Raw genomic sequence first — 15,217 nt, 5'->3', positions numbered from 1 at the left:
ATTGGCAGAGGCGGACAGAGTACACAGCTTCATTACTTGAGTAAAAGTACAACAGTCAGATGTCTACTTAAGTAAAAGTACTGAAGTACTTATTTTTAAAAGTACTTGAGTATCAAGAGTACAAGAGTACATTTTCTAAATATTGCATTACTACTGCCACAGTGCTTACATTTATGTACAGAAACGTCCTACATGGAGTTATGAAAAATGTTAATGTGGAGAATGTTAATGTGGAGTTATTTTTACAGTACGTCTGCCCCGAAGGCTAGCGTTAAACGCTAATTAGCGGTTTGCAAACAAACTGGTCACATTCGACTAGCATGAAAACAAATCCCAGAGAACGGTCGAACTTGGTACACATGTGTTATTAACCCCTAGGTTCATTTCGCGCCGGAATTGTCCTTTAAGTCAGTGGCAGAATGCGCAAGAGTTGTATAAGCTACATAAGAAACGCCAAAATGTTGGGGTTGCTACTCCCAGTCTTCCTACATCGCGTGTAAATGACAGATTTAAGGGGAGATATCCATGGTTCTAAATTAACTTTTTTGATCACCAGCCAATGTGTAACTTTCTAAAGTTACTAGCCAATCAAAATTTCCACTAGGCAAATTTTTTCAGGTTAATTTTCTATCTATCTATTTCTCTGTCAATATCCTCATCCCTGTAATGAATGGAGTTTCCTATAGATGGTGCTGGTGCTTTTGAGTTAACATGTATGTACGAATGGGAGATCAAGCAGTTGATATGTGAACGTGAAATAAACGACACGGTGTTCAGAAGTCTCTGAGTTAGAACTTTATTTAGATGTCAAGAAGACATTACATGATGTCAGAAGTGTTAGCCTTGACCCAGTAGTTAGACAGCATGCCTAAATTCAATCCACCAGAGGAATTTAAGTTCACCAACCCAGGATAATGGCAAGAATGGAAACAAAGGCTTTCGCGCTTCAGGGTAGCTACGAAGTTAAACAAGAGGACGGAGAAGTCCAAGTATGTTCATTAATATATGCCATGGGAGGTGAAGCTGAAAAGGTTTTTAGTTCTTTTGAATTTGAAGATGAAGCACTTAAAGAGGACTACAATGTTGTTCTGAGGAAATTAGATAGACAGATACTTTATTGATCCCCAAGGGGAAATTCAAGAAATTCGTTGAATACTTCATCCCAAGAAGGAACATCATTCACGAGAGAGCCTGTTTTTATCAGAGAAATCAACTATCGGGTGAGAAGGCTGAAGCATATATAAAGGCTTTATACAAACTTGCAGAAAATTGCGAATTTGGAAAGAACAGAGACGAGCACATTAGGGTTAAGTAGGCATAAGAGATAAAGCGTTGTCTCAGAAGTTCCAGCTAGCAGTGGACCTAACATTAGCTAAAGTTGTCCAGTAAGTGCGTCAGTCAGAGGAGGTTGCCGAGCACATCAGTCTCCAGTCCAAACCGCCAGAGCTACAGGTGGCTAGTGTTAATGCCGGTGCACGACGAAATAAACAAAACAACAGAGGAAATGCAGCGCGGGAGAGGAAATCTTCATCCTAAGAGGGCAAGAATTGCAGTAGGTGTGGCGCACAGCATTATGAAACGAACAAATATCCATCTTTCAAGAGTTTCTGTAAAAAGTGCAACAAGAAAGGACACTGGGCACGAGTGTGTCATACCAAAACTGTGACTGAGGTCACAGAGAGCTTTGGACAATTTCAGTTCTTAGGGGAAGTTAGTAATGAGCCAAGCCCAGACAAATGGACAGGAATACTAACAATTGGAGGCTCACCATTAACATTCAAAATAGACACTGGGGCAGATGTGACTGTAATAAGTGAAAAGACGTTCCAATCACTCTTCAATTATAAACTACAGGCCACAGACACACCATTCATTGGCCCAGGGGGAAAGCTCAGATGTATTGGCTGGTTCAGTACTAACACTGTCTCTCGGGCCAAAGAATATACTTTTCCGGTATATGTGATTAAAGGCAATGGCAGCAGTCTACTCAGTCGGCCAGAAGCAGTCAACATGGGAATGGTAAAGAGGGTCGAGCATGTGGGCGCGGTGTTTGGAACCAGCGGCCTACTAAAAACGGAGCCCGTAAAAATCATCCTAAGATGACGCTGCTAGACGCGTGCCGTTACCACTGATGCCTCTTGTGAAGAAAGAGCTGCAACGTTTGGAACAGGAGGACATCATAGAGAAAATGACGCAGCCCACGGAGTGGTGTGCTGCTATGTTCCCGGTCCTGAAGCCAAATAGAAAAGAGGTGAGGCTATGTGCAGACCTGAGGAGGTGAAATAGAGCCATTAGACGGGAAAGGAAAATGCTGCCAACAGTAGAGGAGTTTATGCCACGGCTGTCAGGGTCTAAAGTGTTCACATCGTTAGACACTGCCAGTGGATTCTACCAGATTCCTCTACATGAAGAAAGCCATAAATTAACCACATTCATCACTCCTTTTGGGAGATACGCCTTCCGCAGACTCCCATTTGGAATTACGAGTGCGCCCGAAATTAGACTTTAAATGGGCTGGAAGGGACAGAAATCTTTATGGATGACATCCTAGCCATGGGGAGACCGAGGAAATCCATGATGAACGCCTTGACCAGGAGCTGAAAGTGATTGAGGCAGCCGGCCTCAAGCTGAATAAAGCCAAGTGCAAATTCAGACAGCGACAGATCCGGTTCCTTGGGCACACCTTTGATGAGAGCGGAGTGAGACCTGATCCCGAGAAGGTAGCGGGAGTGGAGAAATTCCCACAACCACAGAATGTAACACCGCTCAAAAGGTTTCTGGGAATGGTCAATTACATGGCCAAAATCATCCCAGAGCTTTCAACAGTAGGCCAACCACTCCAAATACTCCAAATCCAAATGTTGAAGACAAAGATGGAATGGGTGTGGGGACCAGCACAGCAGACTGCCTTCCAGAAACTAAAGGCAGCTCTGGCATCAGCTCCTGTGCTTTCTTTTTATGACTCCTCAAGGGCCACGTGGTGTCGGCTGACACCAGTAGTTATGGCCTTGGAGGCGTTCTACTGCAGCAACACGGTGAAGACTGGAAACCGGTGGCCTATTGTTTAAGGCGACTTAGGGATGCAGAGACCAGGTACGCCCAAATAGAGAAAGAGTGTTTGGCTAGCGTTTGGGCCTGTGAATATAACAGAAAAATATCTGTTTGGACTGGGCAGCTTTCACTGATTACAGATCACAAACCCCTGGTGCCCTTAACTTGTTGAGGAGTACGATCACAAATATGTGATTAGAACATTTTCGAAAAAGGTTCTATACCATGACGCAACAATTACCTTCAGGGACTTTTCTGCCATTAAACAATTTTAAGAACACTGAAACTAGAACGTGTAGAATTCTAGAAGGTGCCAGGAAAATAATTCACTCTCTGGGGAATGGCATTGGGTGTGTTCGAAACGGGAGACAGCTGCCTACTGCCTCCCTCCCTACATAGAGAGCTGTCTCACTAGACATGACTTTGGATTAAATGCATCTTTTAAAAACGAGCGTAGCACTCTAGAATCTTTGGTTAACACTACGGTATGACGTTAGCAAAGGCCTGACGTTAAACTAAATTAGCTTACGTAAGCTAGCAGGCTAACGGTATAAATTAGTTTTACGGCCGGCAGATATATCAGACCAGACGCTATTAATGGTTACAACAATGGCATAATCAGATAGTAAATTGTTTATTTCTCATCTCTAATCTACAAATCTAAGCAAAATAAGGTCACACAAATGACATTTTAAACAGATTCAGCAGCCATTACCGATGTCATCCGCCATGTTTGTTTACCTTTCACAGCTGTTTCAGACGTTGCCCCAAGGGATTATGGGTAGGAGGGAGCATGAAGTGTGCATCGATGCTGCCTCCAAAAATGACCGTTATTTGGGAATTCTAAGATATCTTAAAAGGCAGCAGAATTTGTTTTTTCGGTTTCGAACCGCACTTGCTGCCTTGCTCCCCAGTTAGATATCTTTAAAGGCAGCAACTTTACCCGTTTCGAACACACCCATTGTCTTAACTCATTGAATGCCAAGCTGTTTTCGGAAGCTTTGTCCTAGAGTGCCAGCAATCTAGACCATTGTTGATGATTTTTGTACAGCCACAGCATATTCTGTGTTATAGCTATGAACACATACAATGGCTCGTTTAAAAGGTGAGACTTTAAGCTCTCAGTAGGTGCAAACCGTGTATTTCTACACGCCTCTGTTCCTGAGAAATCCCAAGCTAAACAGTGGCTAGTTTTCATCAAAATCGCTGTTTTTTTCTAGAAATGGCGTAACGTCTTTCATGAAAAAGTTTCTTAGTTTCAAGTGTTGCCTGTAAACTTTCCGGGAAGTGATCAGCGAGACCTGGCAAGACTGCCACCTAGTGATAGACCCACGAAAATGGCCTGGTTTTGACCTGACGTGCATGCGTCACTGATTCGACCCAAAGCGGCAACCGAGTTATGATAAAATGTCATGAGTTTTCATGAGTTTTCGATCGTCATATATTTAATTTCCATTCATCACAGAGTTCCCAAAATCACATATAAGGTGTGTTAGAGTGTCTAGTTTCGTAATTTAAAAAAGAATTCACTCCTCAACAGGCTAATGAACTGCAAAGACTTGGACAGTGTTCCAATAAGTTGCCAAAGGTTACTAATGCGACTCATGCGTTTTAACGCAGAGGCTGTTTACGCACCAGGGAAGACATTGGCAGTAGCCGATGCCCTCTCCAGAGGCCCAATACAACACACTGCTAATGAAACGGCGAATGAGGATATAGCCACACACATAGACTCAGTCCTGCGTCATGTTCCAGCTTCACCTCAGAAGATGCAAAAGATCAGAGACCACACCGCCACTGACCCCCACCTCCAGATAGTGAGACAGTTTATCCAGTCAGGTTGGCCAGACTATGAAAGTAAACAGTAAGAAATTTCAGTAAGAAATTTCTACCAGGTACGAGGTGAATTGTCTGATGCTGATGGTTTAGTGGTCAGGGGAAGCCGTATCGTAATTCCTTTGTCCATGAGGAAAGAGATAGTAGACAGGATTCATGATGGTTACCAAGGCCTAGTGAAATGCAAGGGCAAACCAGTCAGTGTGGTGGCCTAGAATGTCACAGGACATCATAACAAAGGTAACTCAGTGTAAGTTCTGCAGGGAGAATAGAAACACACACAGAAAAGAGCCATTAATGCCAACAGAGTTGCCATCCAGGCCATGGCAAAGACTAGGAGTAGACCTTTGTGAGCATAAGAAGCAGTCATACTTGATAGTAGCAGACTATTACTCCAGGTACTTGGAGATCCTACACCTACCTGTGACAACCAGCAGCCAGGTCATAGAGAAGTTAAAAGCCACATTTGCACGTTATGGTATTCCAGAAGTGCTTGTGAGTGACAGTGGACCTCAGTTTGCTTCAGAAGAGTTTAGACAGTTCAGTGTGGAATATGACTTTAACCATACAACTTCAAGTCCTCATTTTGCTCGGAGTAATGGAATGGCAGAGAGGGCTGTACAGGTAGCGAAAGGTCAGGCAGGAAGATCCTCTATTGGCCTTAATGACCTATAGAGCCACACCAGCATCATCTACAGGAGTCAGCCCTGCTGAACTCTTGATGAGATGGAAGATCCAGAGCACTCCACCCACCTTATATGAAAACTTTGATCCCAACTGGCCGGATGCAGAGAAGATCAGACAAGCAGATGCAGCTGTCAAGCAGAAGCAGGCATTTTACTACAACCGCAAGAATGGGGTGAGAGTTCTTCCTGTGCTGAACAAGGGGGACCGTGTTGTCATGAAACTGGATCATGAGAAGCAGTGGATGACTCCAGGTGTTGTTCTCAAGAGCAGTTCCACTCCTAGATCTTATGTGGTGGACACTCCTCAAAGGGGACAATACAGGTGGAACTGTGTCATCTGCTGAAGACACCCATAGTACCAGCAGACATTCCTACATCAGCAGAACGTGCTACCATGGAAAAAGCCGAAGAGCCAGGAATGGAACTAGGCTGTGAAAACGCACACACACAAGAGACAGCTGATATACACCAAGTTACACACCCGTCTCCACACTCACCAGGGACTGTCACCCGTTCAGGGAGGGTGAGCAAACCACCATCTAGACTGGATTTGTGAAGAAAAAATAAGATTGTGACGGATGTTACTGTATTCGTTAATTGTTAAATTGTTTTAGTAATGCAGAATTAACTGTTGCAGCCATTTAAAGGGACACCAGGCAAGCCTGATGCTTTTTCTCTACAAAACTCCCCCTCGCTCGGTCTGAAGCTCTTTTCTTTTTCTTTGCATCTTCCGTCAAGGGTTTTCGCTGCTTCTTCACCGGCTCTGCCATTATACACACGTTTGCAACAAACGCTAGCGTTTTGTTAGCCTGCCAACAGAACGTGAAATAAACGACACGGTGTTCAGAAGTCTCTGAGTTAGAACTTTATTTTGATGTCAAGAAGACATTACAATCCCCTTCATTTCTCTTCTCGCCCCTAGAAGTCTGTCCCAACCACCGCCGCATTTAGTTTAATCTTAACTTTTTACTAGGGTTGTCAAACAATTAAAAACAATTAACTAATTAATCTCATATTTTGAAATTAATTAATCTAGATGAATCACGATTAAAAAGTACATTTTGTCCCTAAAGATTAAAGCTTCTTAAGTGGCATATTAAATACAACATAAATCACAAAATGAATGAGTAAACATGACACAGGTAAAAGTAAAACACTTTTATATTATTTAAATGACAATAATGACACAGTAATTGTATTTTAAAGTATGAATTTCTTAAGAAATATTACTCATTTGATGCTGTTTAACTCATTTGATGCTGTTTTGTAAATGGTGCACAGATAGATAGATACTTTATTGATCCTCAAGGGGAAATTCAAGACTGCACTGCACATTGCACTGTCACTTTAAACCCATTGTGTTCACACGTTCTCATAATGATCTTTTTTACCAGCTCCATACAAATGTAGCCTATGGCTAGTCCACAAACTCTAACATTGTTTGTGCCACATGTATAGCACAATATTAAGAATGATAGGCATGATGATAAGTTGCTATAAACAGCTTTCATTCCTCTGGAAATAGAAGCATGTAATGATGATGCTAGCAAGACATGTTCTGTTTGCAATTAAACGTGAATTATGAGCTTGGTAGCCAGCCACCTAGTTAGCTGAGTGGAATGCGTTTCAATTGGCATATCATGTGCTTCATGTAAACAAATTATTGAAGACTTCTAGACTCACCAGTTCCATTACACAAAGGCAAAGACAACTCTTTATATTATTGTCCATTATCCAAATCACAGTGAGTGCAGCCTATGTCAAAGCAGTGGTGGACAAAGTACACAAATCCTGTACTTGAGTGAAAGTAGAGATACACATGGTCAAATGTTACTCCAGTAAAAGTAAAAGTCCTCCTTTTACATTTTCACTTAAGTGGAAGTACTAAAGTACTTGCCTTCAAATGTACTTAAGTATCAAAATGAAAAGTCCTGAAATGTATTATGACTAATACAGTTGCATTTACTATTGTTGAAATGATTCGGCACAGACATAGGCATTCATTGAGAATTTCTCCTCCAAGTGTAACGGGGCGAACTAAGCTAGGATGCTAGTTGCGCGTGTAAATCCTCAATTAGAACGTACTACTCAACCGTCAATTTAGTACGTTATTTATGTAGGCGAGCGAGTAGTAAGCATACATTTCGGACGTACTGGGCAGCCATCTTGCCTGTCCTTTGATGTATGGGTATTCGGATGCACCCAAGGACAAAATCAGCTAATAATTGTTGTATGTAGAAAGAACTAAAAACAAACTAATGTGATACTTCAAAGTAACCACATTTGTCTTTGTTGAATGCTTTACACTTTCGGACCAAATCAAGATGTTCCCTTTGGTGTTTGATAGTGTCAGATTGTCTATCATTGTCTATCATTTGCTCGATGGCGTCAAGAGGCTAGTTATGGTAACATGAATATTGTGAAAAGGGGTCAACAAGGTACAATAAATAGTGGAAATCACAATAGCATAGGTTAGGCAACACCATTATTTAAAGCCTAGCTCGCTTAATAGAAAATATACATGTAAGTACACATGTATTTGGACAGTCTTTTTTCCAAAAGGAACTTCAGCTAAAAGCTGTACTTCAGCTGTCACAAAATGTAGTGGAGTAAAAAGTAAGATATTTGGCCTGAACATGTACTGGAGTAAAAGTAAAAAGTTTAACAAAATTGAAATACTCAAGTAAAGTACAGATACATGAAAAAGCGACTTAAGTACAGTAATTGAGTAAATGTACTCAAGTAATGTCCACCTCTGTGCCAAAGTACCCTGGCTCAGTCAGTAGTGGGAACCAGATAAATCCGCAATCTCCTCTAACCTCTAACATCTTTCTTATATTTAAAAGAAGATATCAATTATCATTATTATTAAGTTGGAGAAAGTTCATTTGCATCCACAATTCTATGTCAGTGAGACAGGCTGTGTGGGTAGGGTGTGGATATCTGGGTTAAGACCGGGTTTTTTCAATATACGGATGATGGCAGCAAGCTTGAGGGGGGAGGGGACAATGGCAGAGGCCAGAGAGGAGTTGATTATGTTGGTGATGAGTGGGGAGGACTGGGGAGGCAAGAAATGTGGGGATGGGTTGAGAGTTTCACGCTGGAGATTATGGAGGATACATCAGCTTTAGCGATCACAATGAATGAAGAGAGTAAGTGGGTTGCAGGGGGTTTGCAGGGTGGGGGGGTGGGGGGGGGGGTGTTCATTATGAATGTGCTTGGACCCCGTTTGTTGCTATATTTTTTATTATTTTAATTTATGTATGTATTACTATTTATTTATGCATTACTGTTCTCTCCCGGGCTTGCTCGCCTCATCTGGAGCCATCATGTGCCGACCCTTCTACCTGCCCTGTGAGTTCACATCTGTAATCCTCACAGCAGTCTACATCCCACCGCAAGTCAGCACAGACATCACTGCATCCGAGTTGCAGGAAGTGATTAACAAGCAACAACATCAGCACCCGGAGGCTGCCATCATTGTGGCTGGCGATTTCAACAAGGTACACCTCAATCGGACCATGCCTGAGTTTATTTAACAGGTAAACATCCCAACGAGAGGAGAGAACCCACTTGACCAGTGTTACACGCATTGTCCATTGTCCTGCACTTGATCAAGGACAAAGTAACATATTTACCGGCTTTTTGTCGCTGTTTTTCTCCTCCCCAAGTATAAACAGAGAAGTCAGAGGGAGCCCCCTATGACGAAGGAGGCCAAGCGCTGGACTGAGCAATCCGAAGCCCTGTTGCAGGATGCTCTTAGCAATGTGGACTGGGAAATGTTTTGCTCGTCGTCATCTGACGTCAATGAGTTTACGGAAATAGCATTGACCTACATCAATCTGCTTACTGACAACATCATTCCGTAGTGAAGATTAAGATCTTTCCGAAACAGAAACCATGGGTCGATAGACAAGTCTGCACGGCATTAACAACGCATACCACTGCATACAATGCAGGACTTATCACGGCTGAAATGTCAGACTACAAGGCAGCATCATACAACTTATGGAAGACCATTAAAGAGGCCAAGCAGCGCTATAGACTCTGTGCACAGCGTCATGACGACCATTCTAATTTGACTGAAATTCGGCACATTGACTTCCGGCGAAACATAGGGACAGAGTGGAAGCCGACTTCAGTGAGGGTGATCCAGCTCGTGTATGGAAAGGACTGAGAACCATCACAGGCTTTAAAAGCAAGTCTCCTTCAGTGATGATTTTACGGCCCCCAAAGTTCCTTCTGATTTACCGTTATGATTTTTGGCACACCCTACTGGCTGTGAGTGGTAGGGGTGCTGTTACCTGCCGTTTTCTATGTTTGCTACCTAATCAGGTGATCCAATTAGCCAGGATGTGGTGCACCTGGCCAGCATCTTCAAAAGGCACATTCTGGACCTGGTCTGGAGAGCATTGTTCTGGGTTTTCCTGCTGGTTGCTACCACCTCATCATCTCCAGTTGTTCAATGTGTTTGCACATTTTTGCTGGTTCTCAAGCCTGTGGAGAGTGTCCTGACAAGTAGCATCATCACTTGGTATGGGAACTGTACAGCCTGTGACTGCAGTGCCCTACAGAGAGTGGTGCGATCTGCCGAACGTACCATCAGAGCACCTCTCCCTACCCTGCAGGAGACCTACAAGAACCAAAGGGCCCAAAGAATTGTAAAGGACTAGTCACATCCTGATCATGGACTTTTCAAAAGACCGAGGTCAGGCAAATGTTTCTGCTGCTACAAGACCAGAACAGAGAGACTGAGGAGGAGATTCTATCCTCAAGCAATCCGTATCCTGAACACACACAAGACTATATGAACTTTTTTTTCTTTTTTTTCTTTTTTATTGCCTACTTGCAGATGGACTGTACACACGCTGCACTTTTTATTCTCTCTTGTAATTTATTAAAATATTTAAATATTTCTTGATCTTTCTTTTTTCACACTTGTATCATTGTATTTATTTTAATTAATTAACATTACTTTGTATAAATCTGCTTTCACTTGTACATTATTGTCAAAAAAGTCCAAATTATATTGACCATGATTTCATTTATGTGAAAATATCCACAGTGTGAATACTTTTTATAGTCACTGCAGTTCTATGTGTTTTCACTTAGATCTGCCTTTAACATGTACTGTTTATTCCTTTTTTCTTGGTTATCTGTATTTTAGAATATTTTCTCAACTGTAAAGCAATTCTGTTATCTGTTGTAAAACGACCTATGTTTTGTGTTACAGAAATAAAAGTGACTTGACTGAATTCATGAAATTATTACTAACTGTAGACTTACCTAAATCAGGTAGTAAGGGGAGAAAATCAGTGGTGTAGCTAAGCTTCAGGACAGGAAGTATCAGCTCTGCCTTTGTTGGATGAAGAGTCATGGATAAATCCTGCACAAACTCTGCTGTCAGACTTTCCACTATTTGTGTGAGATTCTGGGTGACCTCATCTGGCAGGAAGACGAACATGCTGACCCCTTCTTCCATCTGAACTTGTGCTATCTGCAGACAAATTAATACAATTAGGGGCCAAGAACACATTGTGTACTATATACATTGAATGATATTCAGTTTGGATGACTGTCACCTGTCTTATGAAGAATGAGATTCTGATATTCCCAACCAATCCAGCTATCCATAGTAGGAACAAACTTAGTTGCACCCAACTAAAGTTACAAAAAACATGTACAGTATGGCATGAATCTTGCCAGTTCAGTCGCTATAAGGAAGAACACACCCTATCTCACATAAAGTTCTAGACTAGACAATGAGCACATTTTCATGCCGGGAATAAACTGTTTTGAATCAGTTTATTGCCCAAATTCCATTTGTCAATATTCTGTTTAACCTGTTTACATGCAAGTAGAATGTCACATATTCCTGTTTACATAGAAATCGACATTATTCTGAATAAGTCAGCGACACAGCACACAAATAGGCTCCCAATGTCATGAGGTAAATCTCCGCTGGTGGAATTTTTTGGCTGAATAATACAGCGTTTTCAGGGTCTTCCATCTGTATTTCACTTGTTCAGGCGTGTGTCGATACGAAATTTTCTCCCGTCGATAAACTCCATGACATTTGCATGATTGCAAGACGTAACTTTGTCTCCTCGTCTTTCCAAAAGTGTGCGTGTTGTTTCGCCATGATTAGGAAAGTGCATGGGAGAGGCAATTGGTTCATTTTATCTTAATTCTGTGTGAAGCATACTGTATGCTAGGGTGTGCAAACGGTTTATTAGTAAACCGAATATGGCCTTTTTCGGTTTATTTTATTCAAAACCGTTTATTGGCTGTATGAAACTGCACTCAATGCTTATAATTCTATTGAAGTGGACCTACATGCATTTGTGGTGTGACCATTGCAGAGGATTCAGAATGCGGCAATGCATTTGGTTTTTGATCACCCTCTCTGGCTTCCTCTATTCAAATCGCTTTCTCTCACTTATAGCACAACCACTAAATCTGCACCAGCCATTTTGTAACTTCTGTCATTCAGTTTTATTCAGCCTCTTGACTAGAGTATTGCTCTTTTCATGTGGTTTAAAATACTGTATACTGCTCAAAATTAAGGGAACACTTCAATCATACACTGGATGGATAAAAGGACGTGACCAAAGCTGAGGCAAGCCAGGAGATAAGAGTAGGCCTATAGGCCCGACGGTAATTGTAAAGCAATTTACAAAAGATTCACTGAACAAAAATGCTGATGTGGTACATGATAATTTAGCTAAAAATGTGGAGAATGCAATGCAATCAAGCATTATGGGCGATGTGGAGAGACAAGCCTGCAGCAGATTAAATGCTCACGAGAGAGAAAAAGAAGGCGTTTTAAAAGGACATGCAGACCGAAGCTGCAGCAAGCAGGTGATATTTAGAAATTTATTTCACAAAATCCAAGACCAAAACTGGACACATAGAGGCCAAAAATACTGAGAATTCTACCGGGAATGTTAATGAAGACGAAGGAGTGAATAATGGCAAACTGAGGCAAGCCGAAGGCTGCCAACGAGGGCCCGACGCTAACTGTAAAGCAATTTACAAAAGATTCACTGAACGGAAATGCTGTTGTGGTACATGAATATTTAGATAAAAAATGTGGAGAATGCAATGCAATCAAACATTTCGGGAGGCTACCTCATCATGCGATCAAGTATTTTGGATGATATATTGGCACAAGCTGGCATCAGATCAAATGCTCGGCAGGCCACCTCCGAAAGAGCGAGAGAAAAAAAAGATGCAGATTTAAAACCAGGGCCTATATTTCTGCACGGGATTGCGGATATTGCACATAAGTTATTAACTATTGCGCATAATTTATTAAGTCCCAGAACTCTAGCTGTCTGATAACGTTAATCTAATAATGAAGCGGCCTGAATGCGGGACTATTGACTGACTCCGACTCAAGTACAAATTATAGCCTAGGTGCTTCAACATCAACCACTATCGTCAGGAAAGGTAAACAGAACTTTAGCAATCAGGAACCGTCAGGAATTTTAACACAGAAGCATGTCAGCCTATAACGCGAGAGACCATGGATGTGTTCTCTATTTGAGGAATGTTATAATCGATTGCGGATGTGAACAGACAGCTACAGACACGGAACGCATATACGCCTACTTTTACTTTCTAGTGTGCGCATTCATTACGTGAAAGATAATTTGTAGCAAATATTACATATATGGCAGTGAGTTTTGTTTTCAAATGTTTTTATGCATGTCTAGATAACAGGTGAGGAATGTTTAGGAGACAGACTATCGTAAATCCTCAAATTATTTAGGCTGCGCAAAGCACCTTTATTTGGGGCAGGCTTGTATTCAAGGCAGCTAGGCCTTTATTTCTTACGTGGTGCGTTTTATTGTGAGACATAAGCCTACTTTTCGTTTGGAGAGGCATACCGGTAGGCTATCAAAAGCAGAAGATGTTTGATTTGGGATTTAATTTACGTTTGGACTGTTTGATTATATTGTTAAATATAATCTGATTGATGACCACTGATCTGATGGCTATTTGATGGTTCACTATTAAGTTTCATGTAGTTGAAAGAGTGTCGGGATTTCCATCTGCATGGAGTGTGTGCTGTGCTGTAATGGAAACCTTATTCTGTATAGCCAAAGAGGTCTATGATAGCCTAAATTGAGTTATTTTTTTAAATTATGCATGATTTACTTTTTTATAAAATTTGTAGGCTGATGCCTGGCAGCCACAAGCTCAGATAGGGGCGGCAAGCGACTGTTGTAGACTCATGGTGTAGGACAATGACTTTTCATTAACAACAATATTAAACCAACCAACAATATAAAATATTAAGAAGAGCTCTTTTATGAGCTTAATCGAAACAAAATTATTACTGGCCTTTATTTGTCCGAATCTGAGGCCCGGCTATAAAAAGAATCCCGGACATAATTTGAGGATTTAGGTACAGTACGCACATGTGTTTCAGGCATAGTGCAAGCACTAATCTCTGACTTTCATGAAAAGTCGCATGTTTGAATGATAAAATGCACCACTTCTTTCTCCCCAAAATGTCTCTCACCTTCTGTATGCTATATTGCACAATACTGAATGCTCAGGTAAATACTAAGTAGTAAACAAACTATGTAAATCATTACTAATAAATGGCAGAAACAAACCAAATGCATGTAGCCGTAGGCGCCTTTTGCTGTAGAGATTTTCCATTTACTACATACAGTAGGCACTCTGATTCCATGTATGGGGCACATATATATTATTCAGATGACACACAAACACAAGTAGACAAGACCTGTTTAGTTCAAAAGCTCACTTGCCACGGCAAGGCACAGATCAGGAGTGAGATGACGAGACAAGACAAGAGACAATGTTAGTATTTGTTTTCTTTTTGTTTTTTTTGTTGATGTTTTTTGTTGTTGTTTTTTTCTTAGCTGACAAAGACACACACATCACAAGGACATGAACACACAAAAAAGAACACATATATGTCCTAAATGGTCAGGGAAATAGATAATCAACAGTGTAAATCATTACTAATAAATGGCTGACAATTTTTTTTTTTTTTATGTAGCAGGCCTTTTGCTGTAGAGATAATGACTATCCATATCCATATCCTATCCATACAGGGCCGGCATTCCCATCATCTTGTGATAGACTATGCATGGCCTAATGGCTCTCCTGCCCCGTGTCACCACCTCTGCTCCTGTTGCGAGCAGCATGGCCAGATCTGCCTCGCGCTCGCGTCGAGTGGAGAGAATTTGCGCAGCTCGGACTAGGCCTACTGTCATTCTCATTGCGACTCCCCACACTGCCTCTACGTTCCCCCCTAACTGTCCTATGAGCACTTCGACCTCGTCTAACATACCCAGTGGCATTAGACAAATAATAATAATAATAATAATAATAATAAGCTTTATTTGTATAGCACCTTTCATACACAGAGTGCTTTACATTTGAAGCATGCAACACAATAATAGTCAGTCAGTCATTATCAATCACTTTTCTTCATTGCTGGGGCTGTTTATGATCCACTCAGCAACACATCAAAAATATAGAAAATGACGTCATAAGACTGGCAGCCTTAACCCTCTTACCCCCCACAAGCACGCCATATGGCAACTGTGGCAAGGAAAAACTCCCATATGCCAGGAAGAAACCTTGAGCAGAACCTGACTTAA

The 15,217-nt window shown here is 41.5% G+C and overlaps 1 protein-coding gene across 1 annotated transcript in view; it reads right to left on the bottom strand.

Moving 5' to 3' along the window:
- The window catches only part of serpinf1 (serpin peptidase inhibitor, clade F (alpha-2 antiplasmin, pigment epithelium derived factor), member 1), a 117,241-nt gene that overhangs the window by 8,975 nt on the left and 93,049 nt on the right, over positions 1-15,217 (bottom strand). Inside the window, exon 7 of the mRNA XM_042076139.1 lies at positions 10,860-11,070. Within this exon, the coding sequence (XP_041932073.1) occupies positions 10,860-11,070 (211 nt within the window). The remainder of the gene's footprint in view (positions 1-10,859; positions 11,071-15,217) is intronic.

Source organism: Alosa sapidissima, chromosome 21, assembly GCF_018492685.1.
Source record: "Alosa sapidissima isolate fAloSap1 chromosome 21, fAloSap1.pri, whole genome shotgun sequence".
NCBI classification, from domain to species: Eukaryota; Metazoa; Chordata; class Actinopteri; order Clupeiformes; family Clupeidae; genus Alosa; species Alosa sapidissima.
This window is presented reverse-complemented; position numbering and strand designations above follow the sequence as displayed.